We start from the raw sequence: 17,151 nt of genomic DNA, 5'->3' as shown, positions 1-17,151 counted from the left end.
AGAAAATAGACTCGAAGAGAGCGAACAGTGCGAACTGTTTCAACGTTGAAGTGACAAGATGTATCCCCGTCCGCTGCTCGAGTCACAAAACCGCGAGAGCGCGACCTACGCGCTATTTATACGAGCCATCAAATGGTGAACCCCACCACTCGCATACCAGCCAATGAGAGCGCGATGCCTCGCTGCGGATTCTTATTGGTCCGCGTTAGCTTTCGAATTTGGTATATAAACGCTGCGCGTAAAAAATTTCAGTTCTTTTCGGAAGTTGTGGCCGTGCGTTTTACGAAGATAGAGAAACCTGTACGCATTCAGCAAGCGCTTTTACAATGTTAGCATGTATTTAGTACATAATTTACGTTACGTATATTGTAAAATTTCAAATATAAAAGAGTATTTTGAATATGGGCTAGAAATTATATTCTTTTCAAAAATTAACCAATTACAATAAATTAATGAAGACTATCGAAAAAATTATATGAAAGAAAAATCGAACTTATAAAATAATAAGCAATTATAAATTGTGAATCATTTAAACACCGCGCAAGTATAGAAATATACTTATTAGTTAAAGTTTTATAGTAAAATTTTAAATCAAAATATTAATATAGTAATACAACTACACTGAGTTTTATTTTATAGTTAGGTATTAAATATATTATGATAATCATTACGCTAACTTGTGTATAAAATGAAAACGACATTAGGTTTTTTTATATAATATATGCGGCATTGGAAAATAGACTTAACGAAATGATATCAATAGCCGAGAGAAACCTAACCTCTCTGGTTCCATCAACAGCTGATTTATGAACCTTACCGTGAGTGCTTAAAATTATTGGAAGATAAAAACAAATTTGGAGAAAATAATATAGACGTTTTCCAGCAAGAGACAGATGATAGTGTAACACAGTGAACATATTATATCTTTGTTTTTTAAAATATTAAACAATAATAAAATAATCGTCTGTTTCTTGTTGGAAAGTATCTATATATATTTTGAAAGTGTTATTGTATAGTATTTTTTATGTTTTACATATTTTTGGTCAATGTCATGGATTAAAATAGTAAGCAATAGTGTTTGGAATAAAGATTTCGACAGTAATATTTAACTCAGCAAAGTTATAATAATTTTATTTTACTGATTCTAGGACATTCTCAAACTAGCTATCTATATATATATATATATATATATGTATATATATACACACACGCTTTACACTTTGTCACATATTCTCTTCTTCCATATTGAAGTTTCTGAAATTAGCTGTCCAAGAAGTGGAGTTATATTCATGATGCTAAAAATCAAGCGAAGAGATCTTGGATAGAGAAGGAATAAACATATTATACTTGAACAATTCGTCAACAATACAATTGATCAACTTTCTCCATCTGAAGTTTCAGATCGATTTCTAGAATCTAGCGTGAACACAAGGAAGAAGAATATCAAGAAAATACCTAGGAACTTGAGGATTGCAGTAAGGGATTCGAAGTATGCGTTAGGCTATGGATTCAAGGAAAATGGAGTAAATTTGCGAAAGAGGAGAGAACATGGCAAAGTATAATGCGTATAAATTATGTGCCTGTACAATCGAAAAAATAATGGTATAGTCAGATTGAGAACGTTCTAGAGTTTGAAAATATTCTGGTCAATAAACAGTTATAAATATGATGATTATATTTTGTAAAAGAAAATAAAAGACAGACTTTATTTCTAAATATTTTCAAACTAATTCATGATTGTCAGAAGTCTGTGCATTAATTTCTGAAATTTTCTTGCGCAGTATACCTGAGATAATGCAATTTTGACAATAACTACGGTTATACATCAATTCACATTTATGTACATTCTTTCGTGAATTATAAAAAGAATGTCACAGTAACAGTAGAAAATAATACTCAGTAGAATAGAGTAGCCGATACTATTTTGTGTGTGTGTGTATATATATATAAAAAGAGTGAGACTTCTCTATACTATTCTTTCTATAGATATTGTAACTCTATTTAGAAAATGATAGATATTATTTCATAGAATCTGTTTTCTGCTAATTTGCACTTCAATTTATTTCACAAAGTTACATTTAAAAATTCTCTAATCTCTTACCTGAAATTTTGAGCAAAAGTACAATACCTGGAAAATCTGAGAATTTTCAGAGAATTTTTTTTACAAGATTTTAATAAACATCTTGAACTATGCAATAAACTTTTCAAGATATATATATTATTTTCTCTTTGTATAAGAAGTGAAATTTAGTGTTTTTATTTTACTGTTTATATATATATTTTTGTATTTATAATTTTGTAGCGAAAATGATCGCGTTTAAAATATTATGAAATAGATTTTGGATACTACGGACAGTAATAATATTATAGTAATCATATAAAATACGCAAAGAGAGAATACTCTTTATACACTTTATTAGTTACAAAAATATAAAACACTTATTAATCTAATCTAATGGATTTGATATCTAATCGGAAAACACTTCTCGATTATAACACCGCAAGACTACTTTGTGACACTGATTAGAAAATAAGACTTTAAATTTTGTTCTAGAAAGAATAATTTCAAAGAAATCATGGCTACACGTTATGTGATACGAAGAGTTCTACATTCTATTAACGCTTACCATCACACTGCGTGGTTTACATGGAGCAAATTTTCGATAAAGTCGAAAAATCTACAGAATTTTGGGACAGGAATCCTTACGGGACTGGCGACGTACAGCATATACAGTGATGTAGTTCAGGCAGCGCAAAATGACCTACAAATTTATAAGAAAACTTTTATGGCAGAGCCTATTACAGCCGTCGAACAATTGCAGAAAAACCCGAACGATATGAAAACAAAAATGGAACTGCTGGTGATGAAGACTCAGGCAGACTTCTGCAGAGTTCTCGAAAAACTGGAGAACGGCAATTCCTTCAAAGTGGATCGCTGGACTAGAAAAGAAGGTGGTGGCGGTATTACTTGCGTCCTACAAGACGGACAAGTATTTGAGAAAGCTGGTGTTAACGTTTCCGTCGTAACCGGCATGCTACCACCGAATGCTGTCCAACAGATGAGGGCACGCGGTAAGAAGATGGAAGATTCGGTGCCGTTCTTCGCAGCTGGTGTCAGCGCTGTGATTCATCCTCGCAATCCCATGATTCCCACGATTCACTTTAACTATCGTTACTTTGAAGTGGAGAATCCAGACGGTACAACTCAATGGTGGTTCGGAGGCGGTACAGATCTTACCCCGTATTACTTGAACGAGGAAGATGCCAAATACTTTCATAAAGCGCTAAAAACCGCCTGCGACAAGCATAATCCTTCCTACTACCCGAAGTTCAAGAAATGGTGCGACAATTACTTCAACATTGTGCATCGAGGGGAACGGCGCGGCTTGGGAGGGATATTTTTCGACGACCTTGATACTCCAAGTCAGAACGAGGCGTTTCAGTTCGTCACTTCTTGTGCTGAGGCAGTCATTCCGTCATACATTCCTTTAGTAAAGAAACACAAGAATGATGGTTACGGATATCATGAGAGGCAATGGCAACTATTGCGACGGGGTAGGTACGTCGAATTTAATTTGATCTACGATCGCGGTACCAAGTTTGGTCTGTATACACCTGGTGCGCGATACGAGAGTATACTTATGTCTCTGCCACTGAACGCCAAATGGGAATACATGCATGAACCTAAAATCGGTTCGAGAGAGTCGCAACTTTTGGAGGTGCTGAAAAATCCGAGAGATTGGTTGGACGAAGCAAATTCGGACAATGTGCAAGTATAAGTTTTAATTTCTCGAAGTGATTTTCGCGCGATTAAAAAAAATTATGTAGTAAGGTAATATCGTAATATAATCTTAGTACATAAGTGGGATCTGAAATGATAGAAAAATATAGATTAATATTTTGGGAGTTAATTTTTACAGATGTATAAAAACTTACTTTGTTGATCATGTGTTTAATAGGAGATGGAAAGAATTTGATCTTTGAAGTAATAATCAAGTATTATCGAACTATGTAAATAAAAATGGACACAATTTTGTACAATATACATGTATTAATTAATAACCGATGTTGTGTACATAATCGTACATACATTGAAATATATATTTTTCGAATAAATCAATATAAAAGTAAAAATAATGAGATAAAAGAATGTGGTATATAAAATTTCTCAAGCTGTTTTAACGCACTTAATACGAACTACATTAATTCTAAAAACTTAAATGAACATTATTTACAATATACCAGGCATTATTGCCATTAAACGAGGTTTTTCGTTAAGATATAATGTAAATATATTTGTAAATATATTTATGCGGAAGTCGATAGTAATTATATTCAGAATTTCATAAATTTAATTTAATATTCAGTCTTCGATTTACAGAAATTCCATTCTTATGTCTTAATTCGTATTAAGTAGTCATACTTACAAAGTAGATATCAAGTTGTTGAAATAAAATATGATATCATTAACTTTAGAGATCATATAAATTCGGGGAAGATATTTATAATGTATAAACATGTATAAAATTACATAAACGATAATATTACGATATTATAAAATTGAAATGTGATAGTTATCAAGTAAATTCCTCGATGAAATTAAAGGGAAATATTTCACAGCCAAAATGATTTTACAATCATATCTTCATGTAGTATATATCTATACATGTATATATATTGGAGATATATATATATATATATATATATATGTATATATAGAAAAATATTTATTCAGAATATATGATGAATAAATAATGTAGCGAAATTAAGTTAGCTAAATTTAGTATTGAAAAGTCAATACTAAGTTTTTGACACTTGAAAGCCGATATCCATCATAGGTCTTATATAAGATCTATGAATGGATATCGACGAACCATTTCAAAAAGGAAATCTTACTGGAATTAACATGCCGGCTTGACGTATCTTGACTAACCGAAAAATATTTTTAGAAGTTCTCTGATTGTGATTGTATTTTGTTGTCTTAAAGTATTATTCTCCTTTTGTTGATATATGTATAAATCAATAGATTTTATCTTATATAGTTATATGTATGCTACGGTACAAATACTAAAAGATAGTATTGTAAAGATTATTTAAATCTGTTGAATTTAACTTCTTCAACTGATCGAAGTCATTTCAAAGCTTTTTGCTTAGTCATACAATATTTAATTAAAACGAACTACCAAGCTGATTGAAGACTATTTGCAGGCGTGATTATTAGTAGGCGAATAATTTTCATTATATACAAAATCTCTAAACGCGGCGTATGTAGGAAGAAGACATGAGTATTTAATATATGAGGCGTCTTGAACGTTCTAGTAATCTCGTTTACAAATTGCAAAATGCTAGTTTCAAAATTGCGCAGTCTATAAAATTATGCATAAAAATAAATACGTCGCTGTAGCAGACGAATGAACAGTCTGTTATTATTATACATATATATATATAAATTATATATGTATATATATGTATATATAATAATACATATATTATATATATAATTTAATGATAAATTATATATAATTTATATATAAATTATACATAATTTATGTATAAATTGTACAATATATAATTATATATTAAACGCTGGTTTCTTTCTTGACTGGCAAATGGTTCACCGACTCATCTAAATAAATCTCGTCAGCCTCGAATTGTTGTATATCACCTGCAGGTTTCGCAAATGCGTTCATTTCATCGATTAAATTAAGATTATTAATATCACGCGAACTAGACCTACTAATTGACGGAATATCAGCGAGAGAACTGAAGTTCTTCTCCAACAGAAAATCTTTCGACTCGGGTGCATTAAATACATTGTGATCCACGTCTGGCAACTGCAATTTCTCACGAGAATTGTTTTCCTCCAAACTTTTGTCAGAGACATAATAGACATTTGATAGGGAACAGGCGTAGGGGGTTTCCGCGTGCGGTGTTAACGTACATGGATTATCACTAGTCAAGCTGTTTATCTCAAAGAGCGAACGTTCCGAACGATCGAACGATTCTTGGGACTCAGGAACTTGTTGCCCACATAGATTCGAGCTGGTTGTACTTTGTATATCTATGAACGACGGTTTCGAGTAGTCACGATACTTTGCGCTCGTTAGGGACGTGAGGTCGTTCAACGAATTACAGTAATTGTTTATCAGCGGTTTTTCGTACTCCAATGGTAAACAATACATACTGTTGGAGAGATACAATCGTCCCACATCTCTTGATATACGTTCCTCAGCGGCGATCTCCATCTCATTCATGCTAGGACACCTTTTCCTTGAGAAACGTTCCTGCTGTGCTGTTTCTACGTTCTCATAGATCTCCGACAGATTGTGATCGCTCCGTTCGCTAGTCATTTGCGTGACGGTATCCATCTCGGAGCTATATTCTAAACTACATTGCTGGGAGACGTTTCGTAAGTGCCACTCTTCGTCCGTCTTCGAAACGTCCGCATCCGAGTCTTGTGCCATTCTCCTCGGTTGCGGCGTTTCTCTTGTATTGGACATCATGATATTAACGTGCGGATTATCTTGTTGCACGCTATTATTGATTTTCTTGATGCTATGCATCAAATTCTCCTGACCGATAACGAAGCGCATCGGGATTCTTTCCTCGGAGATGCTGCCACCACTATCCGACAATATATTGACGTTCTTTATATCGTTTATGGGGTTTAGCTCGACGTGTATATTGGTATTGTTGACTTTAGCGCTGCTGCTTAGGATGCTGCGTTCTAAACTATTGTTGATCTTTGCGGTAGGCCGAGGTATGGAAACGCAACTGCCACCGTCACTGGTAGCTCCGCCATCACCCTGCTTTCTCGGGCCGAGGTTATTCTTCTTCGCGGTCGCGTGTCTACGTTGTTTCTTGAAGAACTTCCTAGCGACGCCGCTCTGATGAGGATTATAGAACATCTCGACACAGGCCGATGACGGTTCGGTATAAGTGGTGACAGAATTGTTAGAGTGATACTGATGACGATGCATTACTATCAGATTCGCCGCTTTTGTGTTCACGGAAACGGCAGACATGTTTTCTCGATTGGCCGCCAAGTCCGCGAGCTTAGAGCTATTGTAGAGCTGTTGTGATTGATTGGTATTCCTCGACGAAGCGACGGAGTTCGTGTCGGATATCGCTTGGATGGCTTGCGAATTCGACAACGGCGGGACAAAATTCTGTACGAGAGGTTGCGTCGGAATCACAGAATTCGCATCGCACACGCTCCTGGTGCGGCAGCAACGGTTCTTCCGCTTTTCTAGCCAGCATCGCATCTTTAGCCATTGACTCCGAACATCGTTACGAGCGATTCCGTAGAACAACAGCACAAAAACGCCCAAAGAACTCGTGGTGATAGCGTATATCACGGCGAACACGGTCTCCTCAAACGGCATGGAGTCAAACGGCTTGATCGTAACTGCAGCTGCACTACTCCAGGATATCAAATACAATACCAACATTATGACTTGGCCCTTCCACTGTGTAAATTGCGAGTGTTCCGGATCCTCAATATCGGAGGACACCGTCTGCGTGCTGCGCATGCTATTCCTGTCTCCGGAAGGATTAGCGTTCGGCTCCAATAATTCCAAATCCATGTTCTCCGTTGCTTGAGTACCCTCAGACAATTGCGTATTCATGTCGACGTTCTGAATCGCACGTCTGATGAGCAAGAGGATGATTAGCAGGTACGCTATTAAAATTCCGGATGGTATAAAAAGCGCGGCGAGCGCCGGTCCGGACGTGAGGAAGCAATGAGAATAACCGGCGTATTCACGTAGATTGATTGCACCAGATATTCCGCAAATTATCAAAGCCACACCCCATCCGACCAAGTAGAGTCCTAACAAGGGCTTAGGTAGGGGTTGATCCGGAAGCTCATCGTCGGGTATCACATTGAGGCCTGGTTTCGTCAGTTTTTTGTGCATATTGCTGAAACAGAAGGATTTCGATGAATATTTTATTTTCTTTGAGGGGCATGTATGATGGTTACGTTCAGCAAAACAAGCAGCTTTGAAACTATTATAAAATTCTTTCATATATGATCGATTTATACATTTAATAAATCCAGTAAGATAAGAGCAAAATCAATCATATTAAAGAATTTTATATTTTACAGAATTTTATAGTACAAAATCGCTTTTTCTGCAGAACATAGACGATATATTTACCTGGCAGATACTGCCATCCACAGCAGGCAACACAATGACAAATAATGTAAAGTAAGACCGACACCCTGACAAATCTCGATATGCTCTGTTTGCTGGATACCGATGCTGTATAGAAATGACAACAGTGCCATGGCGAACCAAGTGTTAATAATGGAATGTTTTGCTTTTTTAGGCATCGTGATAGACGTGTAAGAAATAATGTACGTCACAGACGTGATCATCAAGCAAGTTATCGTCACGAAGCTTCCGATGTATATCGCCGGATGTGAGTACCTAAATTTCGCTCCGTGTAAACTGCAAAAGTCACACGCAATAATGATAGAATCATAATCGAAAAGAAAACTTTAAAAAAATGTACGTATAGAAAAGTCTCGTACCTATTTCCATCCATATCAAAATACGAAATATCCTGCAAAAGTCCATAATATCCCAATCTATCGCAATGAAAAACTATCAGACTATTACTTAATAGGTTAATTAAATGGCATCCATCACTGGTCCATCCTCCTACATTGTTCAATGTTTCATCCCATACCACTGGTCTCGGCCTTTTCCCGTTATAATGATACAACGGCGCCTTCAGCATAATGTAGACCGGTTCGGACAGATTTCGTACTGATGTACCAACTGCAAAAAATTACACAACTTATTTATCCTTCGGAGCTGACGATGGATCTATTGGACCCATTCAACTATATCCTTTCGGAGCTAACGTGAGTCTATTGAATCCACTTAATTATATTTTTATGTCACATCTGCAAATTTGAATTATTGTTATCAAAATGAATTTAATATTCATTCTTTTTTATTTAAATTATGTTATTTTGGTTGCTTGGGTTGCTTGAAATTAATTAGTGTCTTTTAATCAACATAAATTAAATGGAGCTCACAGATTCAGCATCACGTCAAAATTTGTAACAGAGTTACAAATTTTGACGTCAGCTTCGAAGGGTTAAAAAAATGGAATCTAAATTTTACATGCTATGATTTTCGACTCACTTAATTTACTGCCGACAATACACGTTGATATGTCCATGCTATCATTTGCAATCGTCTTAGGAAAGAACCTGCTGTCGCTATACATATATATCATAAGCTGTTGAGTTATTGCACTGTCTTGCGAGTGTTGCAGCAAAGAGGCAGGTAATTGAATGGAAGCCTCTATTGCCTTGTCCTTTGTGTTGATCGGCGTCGTCCGGTTAATTGTTGTGCAGTGCAGAAATCTCGCGTCCGAATCGGCATTCGCAGCGATATTTGTGTACCATGTACATGTTAATCCGCCGAAACTGTCGCGCTTAACTCGAAACTCTTCGAGTGCCATGTATTTTTTATGCGATTGTATGGACGATGTAAGTTCTGTAATACGTTCGATTGCTTTGATCAGTCTCGTGCAGGCTTTGAAATTTATTTCCGCTCTCTTTAACATCTCTTTCGGCAATTTCATCATCGAACTGACGATGTCGACCAACATGATTCCAAGTTCCTTTTCATCTATTAAGAAATTCAAATAATTCTCTATAGTTCGCACGATGAAATGGATTTCAACCGGATCTGTTAACTTCACCGAGCCGTTCCCCGTGTAATTTTTAAATCTCTTGGCTGTCTCCAGCAGACTGCTTTTCGTTAAGGACAGATTAACTTTCGAAAATTGCTCTAAAATTTTCGTTGTATGAGATATGTATGGACATGATTCCGTATTTAGACGCTCCCACTGACCGCTCGTGTTACAGTGATAAAAAGCTTTTAAAGGCGCTTGCATCAAGCCCGAGAGACGATCGACTTCACACGGCAATTCCGCTTTCCATCCAACTATTGTTTTAGGCCACGTATAAATGCCCTTGTTATTTTTCGTTACTAAAAGGAGAGGACATGATTAATGATTCTTTAATGCTACAAGATTCAATTAATTACCTGCTAGAGGGCAATAACGCGTATGCTCGGATATTACGATGACACTGACTGCTTTCGACTTGTTGCCATTTACAGAAACCAATAAACAATTCCATTGTCCGTTATGTTCCTCCTTGATCGGGACAATACTAAGAGCACTAAGAAACAACGCAAAGAATATATAATAATTTCTATTCTATTTCTATTTTTAATTGTTATATAATAATTATTAATAATCCATAATAGGAATATATATTTGTTGTGACGCTAAAGAAACATATGGGTTCTTGAAACTTACTAAGTTAAAGTTTTTTATTATTAATTTTATAAATTTTAAAATTTTTAATCCATATAAAAAATTGCAACACTTAAACTTAGCATAAATGTAATACAATAATTAGCCTATATGAATAAAACAAAATTATCACAAATCATTATACTATTTAAAAATTAGGAAAATATTCAAAGATCTCCCTTCGTCAGGACTCATATGTTTCAGTTATGAGTTAAATACGTAATATTTTTTAGGGCAATTTGAGAAACTTTATATTACCTATCCACAATACCGCTATCCGGTAGATACCTGTTGTCAACCTTAATATTAGGTAAATTTCGTGGATCTCTATAAGAATTCAAGTCCACGATTTCGGCCGACGCATTAGGATACCACAACCAATTCAATCTGGCACTTTTATCTACAGTAACGCTAGGTGCTCTGCACTTTAAGGTAATCGAATCTCCAGCGAAGACTACTTGGTTTTGAATTGGACGAATTTCAATTGCCGGCGACATCCACTGACACTGAAGCTCGTCCCAGAATTTTAATTTCTTCAATGATTGCCCTTTGGCAAACGCTGGCGACGAGCATTTTGGCGTTAGACTGAAATATTAAATTAAACGTGAAGAACAGAAGATTACGTAAGTAATCGTAATTGATCAGAGATGCGCAATATACGTTACTTCAATTTAATTGAAGAATTGTAGATCCAATTACTAAACCAATATAAGTCGCAATCACACTTCCAAGGATTATTAGACAAATCTCTGAAATATACATAAACGTTATAAATTTTATATAGATATATTAATTAAAAAATAAATAGAAATTTGTATTACAGCTGTTTTAACATGTTAAGCCCGTGAAATGTGCCTTCTTTTAAAGTAGTTAAACTGTTTCCATTTAATTTCCTAAAATAAATAGATACATGTATTTGTATATTATATATAAAGTAGATTTGTATATAATAATATATATACATAGAAATCTAGTAAAATTAATATTTGCTAGCGTAAATAAATTTCGCTTTAACTTACAAACGCTCTAAGGTCAACAAATCATGAAATAAGGACGGCGTCAGAGTAGTAATTTTATTTCCAGACAAATCACTAGAGCAACAAAGCAAAAAAAATGCATAAGAAAGAAATATCTCTATAAGAAAACTGTGTTCAAATGTATTAATTCATTCTAGACTTACAGCCTTTTGAGATTCGGTAATTTTTTGAATGCATAACTATCTATTATTGATATCTGATTCTGACTCAAATCCCTGAAATTACGAGTTTTATAAGATTATAGAATTATATAAGTGCCCATTTCCATCAGTATAGAATAATTTTACTCTCGATTCAACTTAGTCTTCATCTTTTTTTCATTTTTAGAACTAGAAAAAGATGTAGACTAAACTGAATCAAAAGTAAAGTTAATTTATGAATAAAAGCAGGCATAAAAAGCAAATGAGTTGCAGATGAGTTTTTATTTATGTACGAATTCTTACAATCGCTCCAAGTTTGCCAAACCGTTAAAACAACCCTCGCCTATAGAAATAATCTTATTTTTCGATAAATCAAGCCGTCTGAGATTTGTCAAATTTTTAAATGCATCCACTTCAACAACATAAATGACATTTTTGCTCAAATCTCTGTAATTAATTCGACTATTATCGCACTGTTGTCGGAAATCAAAAAACATAGAAGATATATATAGAACAGTCTTACAATTGTATAAGTTCCACGTTGACCTTGTTAACATCTACATCTTTAATTTCTTCTAAGCCATCGCTACATTTAAGACGTAACCATTCAGCTTGAGCACCGACAGGTTTGCACAAGCAATGCTGCGGACACACAATCGCGTTGGCCCATGTTGGAAGCAGAATAGCAAAAGTCAGAAGACTGACTTTCATGATTATAGGAAGGTCGCCGATAATCTAAAAAATATAAAAATCTGCACTTTGAATCTGAAAATGAGTAGAGCATGTAAATTATGGCTGTGTTTTAAAATTCACTGTCAGCACTGAAAATATAGTTTATATTATTTACATATTCTTTAAAATTTTTAGATGAATCTCACTTCGAAAAATGAAATCTCACTCATAGGATCATTTCTAGCAATGTACATTAACTTGAATCTCGAATTAATTTACTTTGTATCTTTTTCTAATTCTAGAACTAAAAAATTAAAAGTAAATTAAATCAAGATTAAAATTAATCTACATTATAGCTAAAAATGGAATAAAATTTGAACCATTCTTTTTCAAGACTGGTTCAGTTTTCTCTTTTTAGAATAAGATTCCATTCCAAAGAATTTAAAGAGTACACTACAGATTTTTAACACTGTTAGTGCATTTTGAAACACAGCCTATGTCCTCACTGAAGTAATAACGAGAAACTTTGTTGATGTTCTACTTTGTTGATGTTTCTTGAAAAATTGGCAGAAGTTTATTGCCAAAAGTTTATTAATGTTTCTATCACCAGCGAAAAGTTGCTGTTTGTCGCGTGTTTTCAATCGAAAGAAGATACTTGGAATTCGGAAACATTCGGAGAGGCAGCAGGTAACAAAAATTTCTGCCTTGTTGCTCCAGTAAGGACATAGCTTTACACACAACACACGTGCAGTTCTGTGAAATGCTCCATAACGTATCTCTGAATTTAAATGCTAAACAATTAATGTAATAGGATTTTTGGAAGAACACAATACAACGGGTACAAATAAAAAAAGAAAAACAAAAAAACTACTTTGCCATCATACTTTCTGGCAGATGTATACGAGAGCACTGCGGGTCGTTGGGGTCGATTTTTCGCAGCCTCCAGAATTAAGAGTGCGAGGGATAAGAAACGGATGTCCCGCGATACTCACGGCCCAATTAAAGGTCGCGGTTCTCACATTGCCAAAGAGCCAATTTTAAATAGCCGCATTTTTATTTATGTAGCCCGTGTGTTATTGACGCTGCGGACCAGGATGGACTAGGTAGAAGAGAATCTGGAGCACGGTGCCGTCGTAACGCTATCTGACGAGAGCGGCCGGCACTTGGCAGGTATTGCTGTGCGGAGAGTTTTGACTTTGCGCGGAGCGATTGTTTTCCTCGGAGAACACACAGGCGACGGACGCGTCTCCGATACTTGATTACGATCTGACGACTGCGATCATTTCGTTTCCACGTCATATTCGTGAACAATGCGGATGCACGGTCAATCGTGTCATCAGACATCGCAGGTTGCTTAGGAACATAACCTTTGAAGTTGTTCTACGTGCCTGAATAGCAAGACACGTAGAAATGTCGATCGAAATAGAGTCTGCCGAGTGAGTACGATGATATTCTGACTACTAGATTGTTAGAAATATGAATTGTATGTCGTGTAATGTATTTGATTGTTTTTCAGTGTGATCCGATTGATACAGCAGTATCTTAAGGAATCAAATCTTGTCAAGACACTGCAAACCTTACAGGTAATTTCTTCTCAACGTTTTATCCTGATGAAATTTTGTCAGAATTTTTCATATAATTTAACAAAATATATGTGTATTATTTTGTTGTCAATGTTGATTATATTATACCATTGTATTTAGATACTTTATATAGCAGACTTTAACATGTATTAATTCAATGTATAGAATAACTGAATTTATCATTAGAAATTTTAGAAAATTTTGAAATTCAGGTTTATGAAAAATTCTAGAAAAGAGATGTAGACTCTATTTCTGAAAAGTGTTTTAATTTGTATAAAAATTCTGAGAAAAATAGAGATAGTACTTTTTTATGCATGCTTACTAATCTATTTTGTATACAGGAGGAAACTGGTGTGTCGCTGAATACTGTAGACAGTGTGGATGGATTTGTTGCGGATATAAATAATGGCCATTGGGACACAGTTCTGAAAGCTATACAGTCATTAAAATTACCTGACAAGAAACTCATAGACTTGTACGAACAGGTAGATACCTTAAATTAAAATTATGTATTAAAAATAATATAATATCCTTCTTAAGTATGTCCTGTAAACAATGGGTCTTGTTCTTTTTAACGTTTTCTTGCACTATTCATCTTTTCCTTTTTTTTCTCCAATGTGGAAAGGAAAAGAGGAAAGAAGAATTGTACAAAATATTCGGCTGAAAACAAATCTATTTTAAATCTGTAATATATAGATTTTTCCAAAGCGCTAAATCAAATATTTATAATATATTGTTATATTTTCTTGCAAAACTCACAGATTTTATTTTATCTTAGGTTGTTTTAGAATTAATTGAACTACGAGAATTAGGTGCAGCACGGTCTTTATTAAGACAGACTGATCCTATGATTATGATGAAGCAACAAGAACCTGAGAGATACATTCATTTAGGTATATGTTTATCACATTTAATTAAAAGTTTTATTTTATAATTATTGTTAATGTTGCTTGTAATATTATATATCTATTAATTGCAGAGAATCTACTTGCACGTTCGTATTTCGATCCGCGCGAGGCATATCCCGATGGAAGCACGAAGGAAAAACGGAGAGCGTACATAGCCACCGCTCTTGCTGGCGAAGTGTCAGTAGTACCATCCAGCAGATTGCTCGCTCTGTTGGGACAAGCGTTAAAGTGGCAGCAACATCAGGGTCTACTACCACCTGGCACTACGATAGACTTGTTCCGAGGAAAAGCGGCGGTTCGTGACCAAGAAGACGAGAAATATCCGACGCAATTGTCGAAACAAATCAAATTCGGTCAGAAATCACACGTGGAGTGCGCGCGTTTTTCGCCCGATGGCCAATATTTGGTGACTGGTTCAGTGGACGGTTTTATTGAGGTGTGGAACTTCACGACCGGTAAAATTAGAAAAGACTTGAAATATCAGGCGCAAGACAACTTTATGATGATGGAACAAGCGGTCCTGTCAATGTCGTTTAGTCGTGACAGCGAGATGTTGGCGGGTGGTGGTCAGGATGGTAAAATTAAGGTTTGGAGGGTACAAAGTGGACTGTGTTTGAGGAAATTCGAGAAGGCGCATTCAAAAGGCGTGACTTGCCTACAGTTTAGCAGAGATAACAGTCAAATATTGTCAGCCTCGTTCGATACTAGTATAAGGTAATATAAATATAAATGAATTACATTTCAAATATACTTTAACAATAAATAAAATATTATTAACAATCTCATTCATAAATTTCGTAGGGTACACGGTCTTAAGTCTGGAAAGACTCTCAAGGAATTTCGCGGTCACTCTTCGTTCGTGAACGAAGTTGTTTTTTCTTCGGACGGTCATAATATAATTAGGTATATTATTATTATATAAACGAGAAAAAAACCTGTTTTTTTTAAATAAAATAAATAAGTGTCATTCTTTATTTCATAGCGCCTCGTCGGATGGAACCGTGAAAATTTGGAGCTTGAAGACCACCGAATGCATAGGCACTTACAAATCATTGGGAGCCGCTGATCTCACAGTGAACAGTATACACACCCTTCCTCGAAATCCGGAACACTTCGTCGTGTGCAATCGTTCTAACACGGTAGTAATTATGAATATGCAAGGGCAAATAGTGAGATCGTTCTCCAGCGGTAAACGAGAGGGAGGTGACTTTGTAACTACAGTGGTGAGTCCGCGTGGGGAGTTTATTTATTGCGTTGGTGAAGATCTCGTACTGTACTGTTTTTCCACGTCGTCGGGAAAGCTCGAGAGAACGCTCAATGTGAGTATCCTTTTATGTTTCATTATAATATTTGTTTATTCCGATTAACAGCGTCGCGGCCTTTTTAGATACACGAGAAGGATGTAATCGGCTTGGCGCATCATCCCCATCAAAATTTATTATGTTCTTACAGCGAAGACGGTTTGCTAAAACTATGGAAACCATAAATAAATCAAGAATTCTTATTTCTTTTTATATTTGAATACAGAAAGTAAGGAGAATATGTCTTCATGTATTATAATACAACATTTTTACAGCGACTGTGGTATTATAAGTTTGTTCCCGAATTATTATACAACATTATTAATTTATATCTTATTAAGTTCTTTTATCGTAATATTGACCAGCCAATGAAGAAAATACATGCATATATACGATATCAGTATTTAAATAAAAATAAAATAAAATTAATTACCCGCAGAACACAAACTAACAATAATATTATATCAATGTTATAATTTTCCTACTCAACGGTGTAACTGTTAAGTATTGTAAGTGTTATATTTATTATTATATTACATATTGTTAAGTAGAAAATTATAATATTGATGTAATACTACTGTTAGTTTGTATTCTACGGATATATAATTTTTTTGCAAAGGTGCCATGATTTTGTAAAATAGCTGCTCCTCTTTACGTTTTTTCACGATTCGTTTCATTTCTTCAAGCTCGAACTCGTTAACGAGAAAAGAAAAGGCGTGATTTTTCATGGAAAAATTATCGATATCGCTGAAACATTCGACGTAACGCGTTCTCCGCGAGCAATAATAGACATTACACCCGTCTGTATCTGATCGTGCGAACCTAATCGTTATAACGTCGCCGACGTTAGCCGAGGCAGGTAGATAGGATACGGGGTGGGTGGTTGGTCGGGTTCGTTCGGGACTAAGTGCACCTTCTTCTCGTACCTATCCCCCTACACGTCGTCACGTAGCGCGGGCCCTTAGCCGGCGCGCGCTTGAACGTAATTGGGCTCGAGCAAATAAGCAATCACTATATTTCGGCTCGGCAAATATTATAATAACAGACTGGTGGGGTTAACCGGGTTATCGGTCGTACGATCGGTGGTCGGCTCAGGCGTCTTAGGCAGCGCCAAAACCAGCACCGACCTGCTGCTCCTTTTTGCGCGCGTCCGCTTACGGCTTGCT

The 17,151-nt window shown here is 35.4% G+C and overlaps 3 protein-coding genes across 5 annotated transcripts; 2 read left to right on the top strand and 1 right to left on the bottom strand.

Moving 5' to 3' along the window:
• The first annotated feature begins 283 nt into the window (after positions 1–283).
• Positions 284–4,024, top strand: LOC108754151 (oxygen-dependent coproporphyrinogen-III oxidase). 3 transcript variants are annotated; one of them, XM_018496243.1, is made up of 2 exons: positions 284–328; positions 2,555–4,024. In XM_018496243.1, the coding sequence occupies exon 2, from the start codon at positions 2,577–2,579 to the stop codon at positions 3,777–3,779; it is 1,203 nt and encodes a 400-aa protein (XP_018351745.1). In that variant the 5' UTR covers positions 284–328; positions 2,555–2,576; the 3' UTR covers positions 3,780–4,024. The 3 variants fall into 3 exon arrangements, with proteins under 3 accessions (XP_018351745.1, XP_018351744.1, XP_018351743.1); XM_018496242.1 differs by lacking the exon at positions 284–328 and adding an exon at positions 770–818; XM_018496241.1 differs by lacking the exon at positions 284–328 and adding an exon at positions 780–818 and having other exon boundaries at positions 2,559–4,024.
• Positions 4,025–5,579: 1,555 nt separating this feature from the next.
• On the bottom strand, positions 5,580–13,591 carry LOC108754168 (adhesion G protein-coupled receptor A3). The gene is made up of 13 exons (XM_018496289.1): positions 13,186–13,591; positions 12,045–12,256; positions 11,825–11,968; positions 11,525–11,596; positions 11,364–11,435; positions 11,166–11,237; positions 11,010–11,093; positions 10,603–10,929; positions 10,071–10,207; positions 9,159–10,013; positions 8,537–8,786; positions 8,160–8,453; positions 5,580–7,920 (listed from the first exon to the last, which is right to left on the bottom strand). The coding sequence occupies exons 2-13, from the start codon at positions 12,230–12,232 to the stop codon at positions 5,580–5,582; spliced, it is 4,836 nt and encodes a 1,611-aa protein (XP_018351791.1). The 5' UTR covers positions 12,233–12,256; positions 13,186–13,591.
• A 12-nt stretch (positions 13,592–13,603) lies between these two features.
• LOC108754169 (WD40 repeat-containing protein SMU1) lies at positions 13,604–16,210 on the top strand. The gene is made up of 8 exons (XM_018496290.1): positions 13,604–13,629; positions 13,710–13,776; positions 14,118–14,261; positions 14,555–14,669; positions 14,756–15,398; positions 15,486–15,587; positions 15,667–16,003; positions 16,072–16,210. Exons 1-8 carry the CDS (start codon positions 13,604–13,606, stop codon positions 16,168–16,170), a joined length of 1,533 nt encoding a protein of 510 aa, XP_018351792.1. The 3' UTR covers positions 16,171–16,210.
• Positions 16,211–17,151: the final 941 nt, after the last annotated feature.

This window comes from Trachymyrmex septentrionalis, unplaced genomic scaffold (genome assembly GCF_001594115.1).
Source record: "Trachymyrmex septentrionalis isolate Tsep2-gDNA-1 unplaced genomic scaffold, Tsep1.0 scaffold77, whole genome shotgun sequence".
In the NCBI taxonomy this organism is placed as follows: Eukaryota; Metazoa; Arthropoda; class Insecta; order Hymenoptera; family Formicidae; genus Trachymyrmex; species Trachymyrmex septentrionalis.
Note: the sequence above shows the minus strand (reverse complement) of the source record. Positions and strands in the feature narration are given on the sequence as shown.

What these genes read in the sequence shown, in the direction of transcription:
- LOC108754168 (XM_018496289.1), bottom strand. Translation starts at nt 12,232, where the DNA reads ATGAAAGTCAGTCTTCTGACTTTTGCTATTCTGCTTCCAACATGGGCC. An exon ending in AATTCTTCAATTAAATTGAA is followed by an intron (nt 10,930 to 11,009) that starts GTAACGTATATT and finishes TTAATATTTCAG; the next exon opens with TCTAACGCCAAAATGCTCGT. An exon ending in TTTGATATGGATGGAAATAG is followed by an intron (nt 8,454 to 8,536) that starts GTACGAGACTTT and finishes TGACTTTTGCAG; the next exon opens with TTTACACGGAGCGAAATTTA.
- LOC108754169 (XM_018496290.1), top strand. Translation starts at nt 13,604, where the DNA reads ATGTCGATCGAAATAGAGTCTGCCGA. An exon ending in TCGTTCGATACTAGTATAAG is followed by an intron (nt 15,399 to 15,485) that starts GTAATATAAATA and finishes TAAATTTCGTAG; the next exon opens with GGTACACGGTCTTAAGTCTG. An exon ending in AGCTCGAGAGAACGCTCAAT is followed by an intron (nt 16,004 to 16,071) that starts GTGAGTATCCTT and finishes CGGCCTTTTTAG; the next exon opens with ATACACGAGAAGGATGTAAT.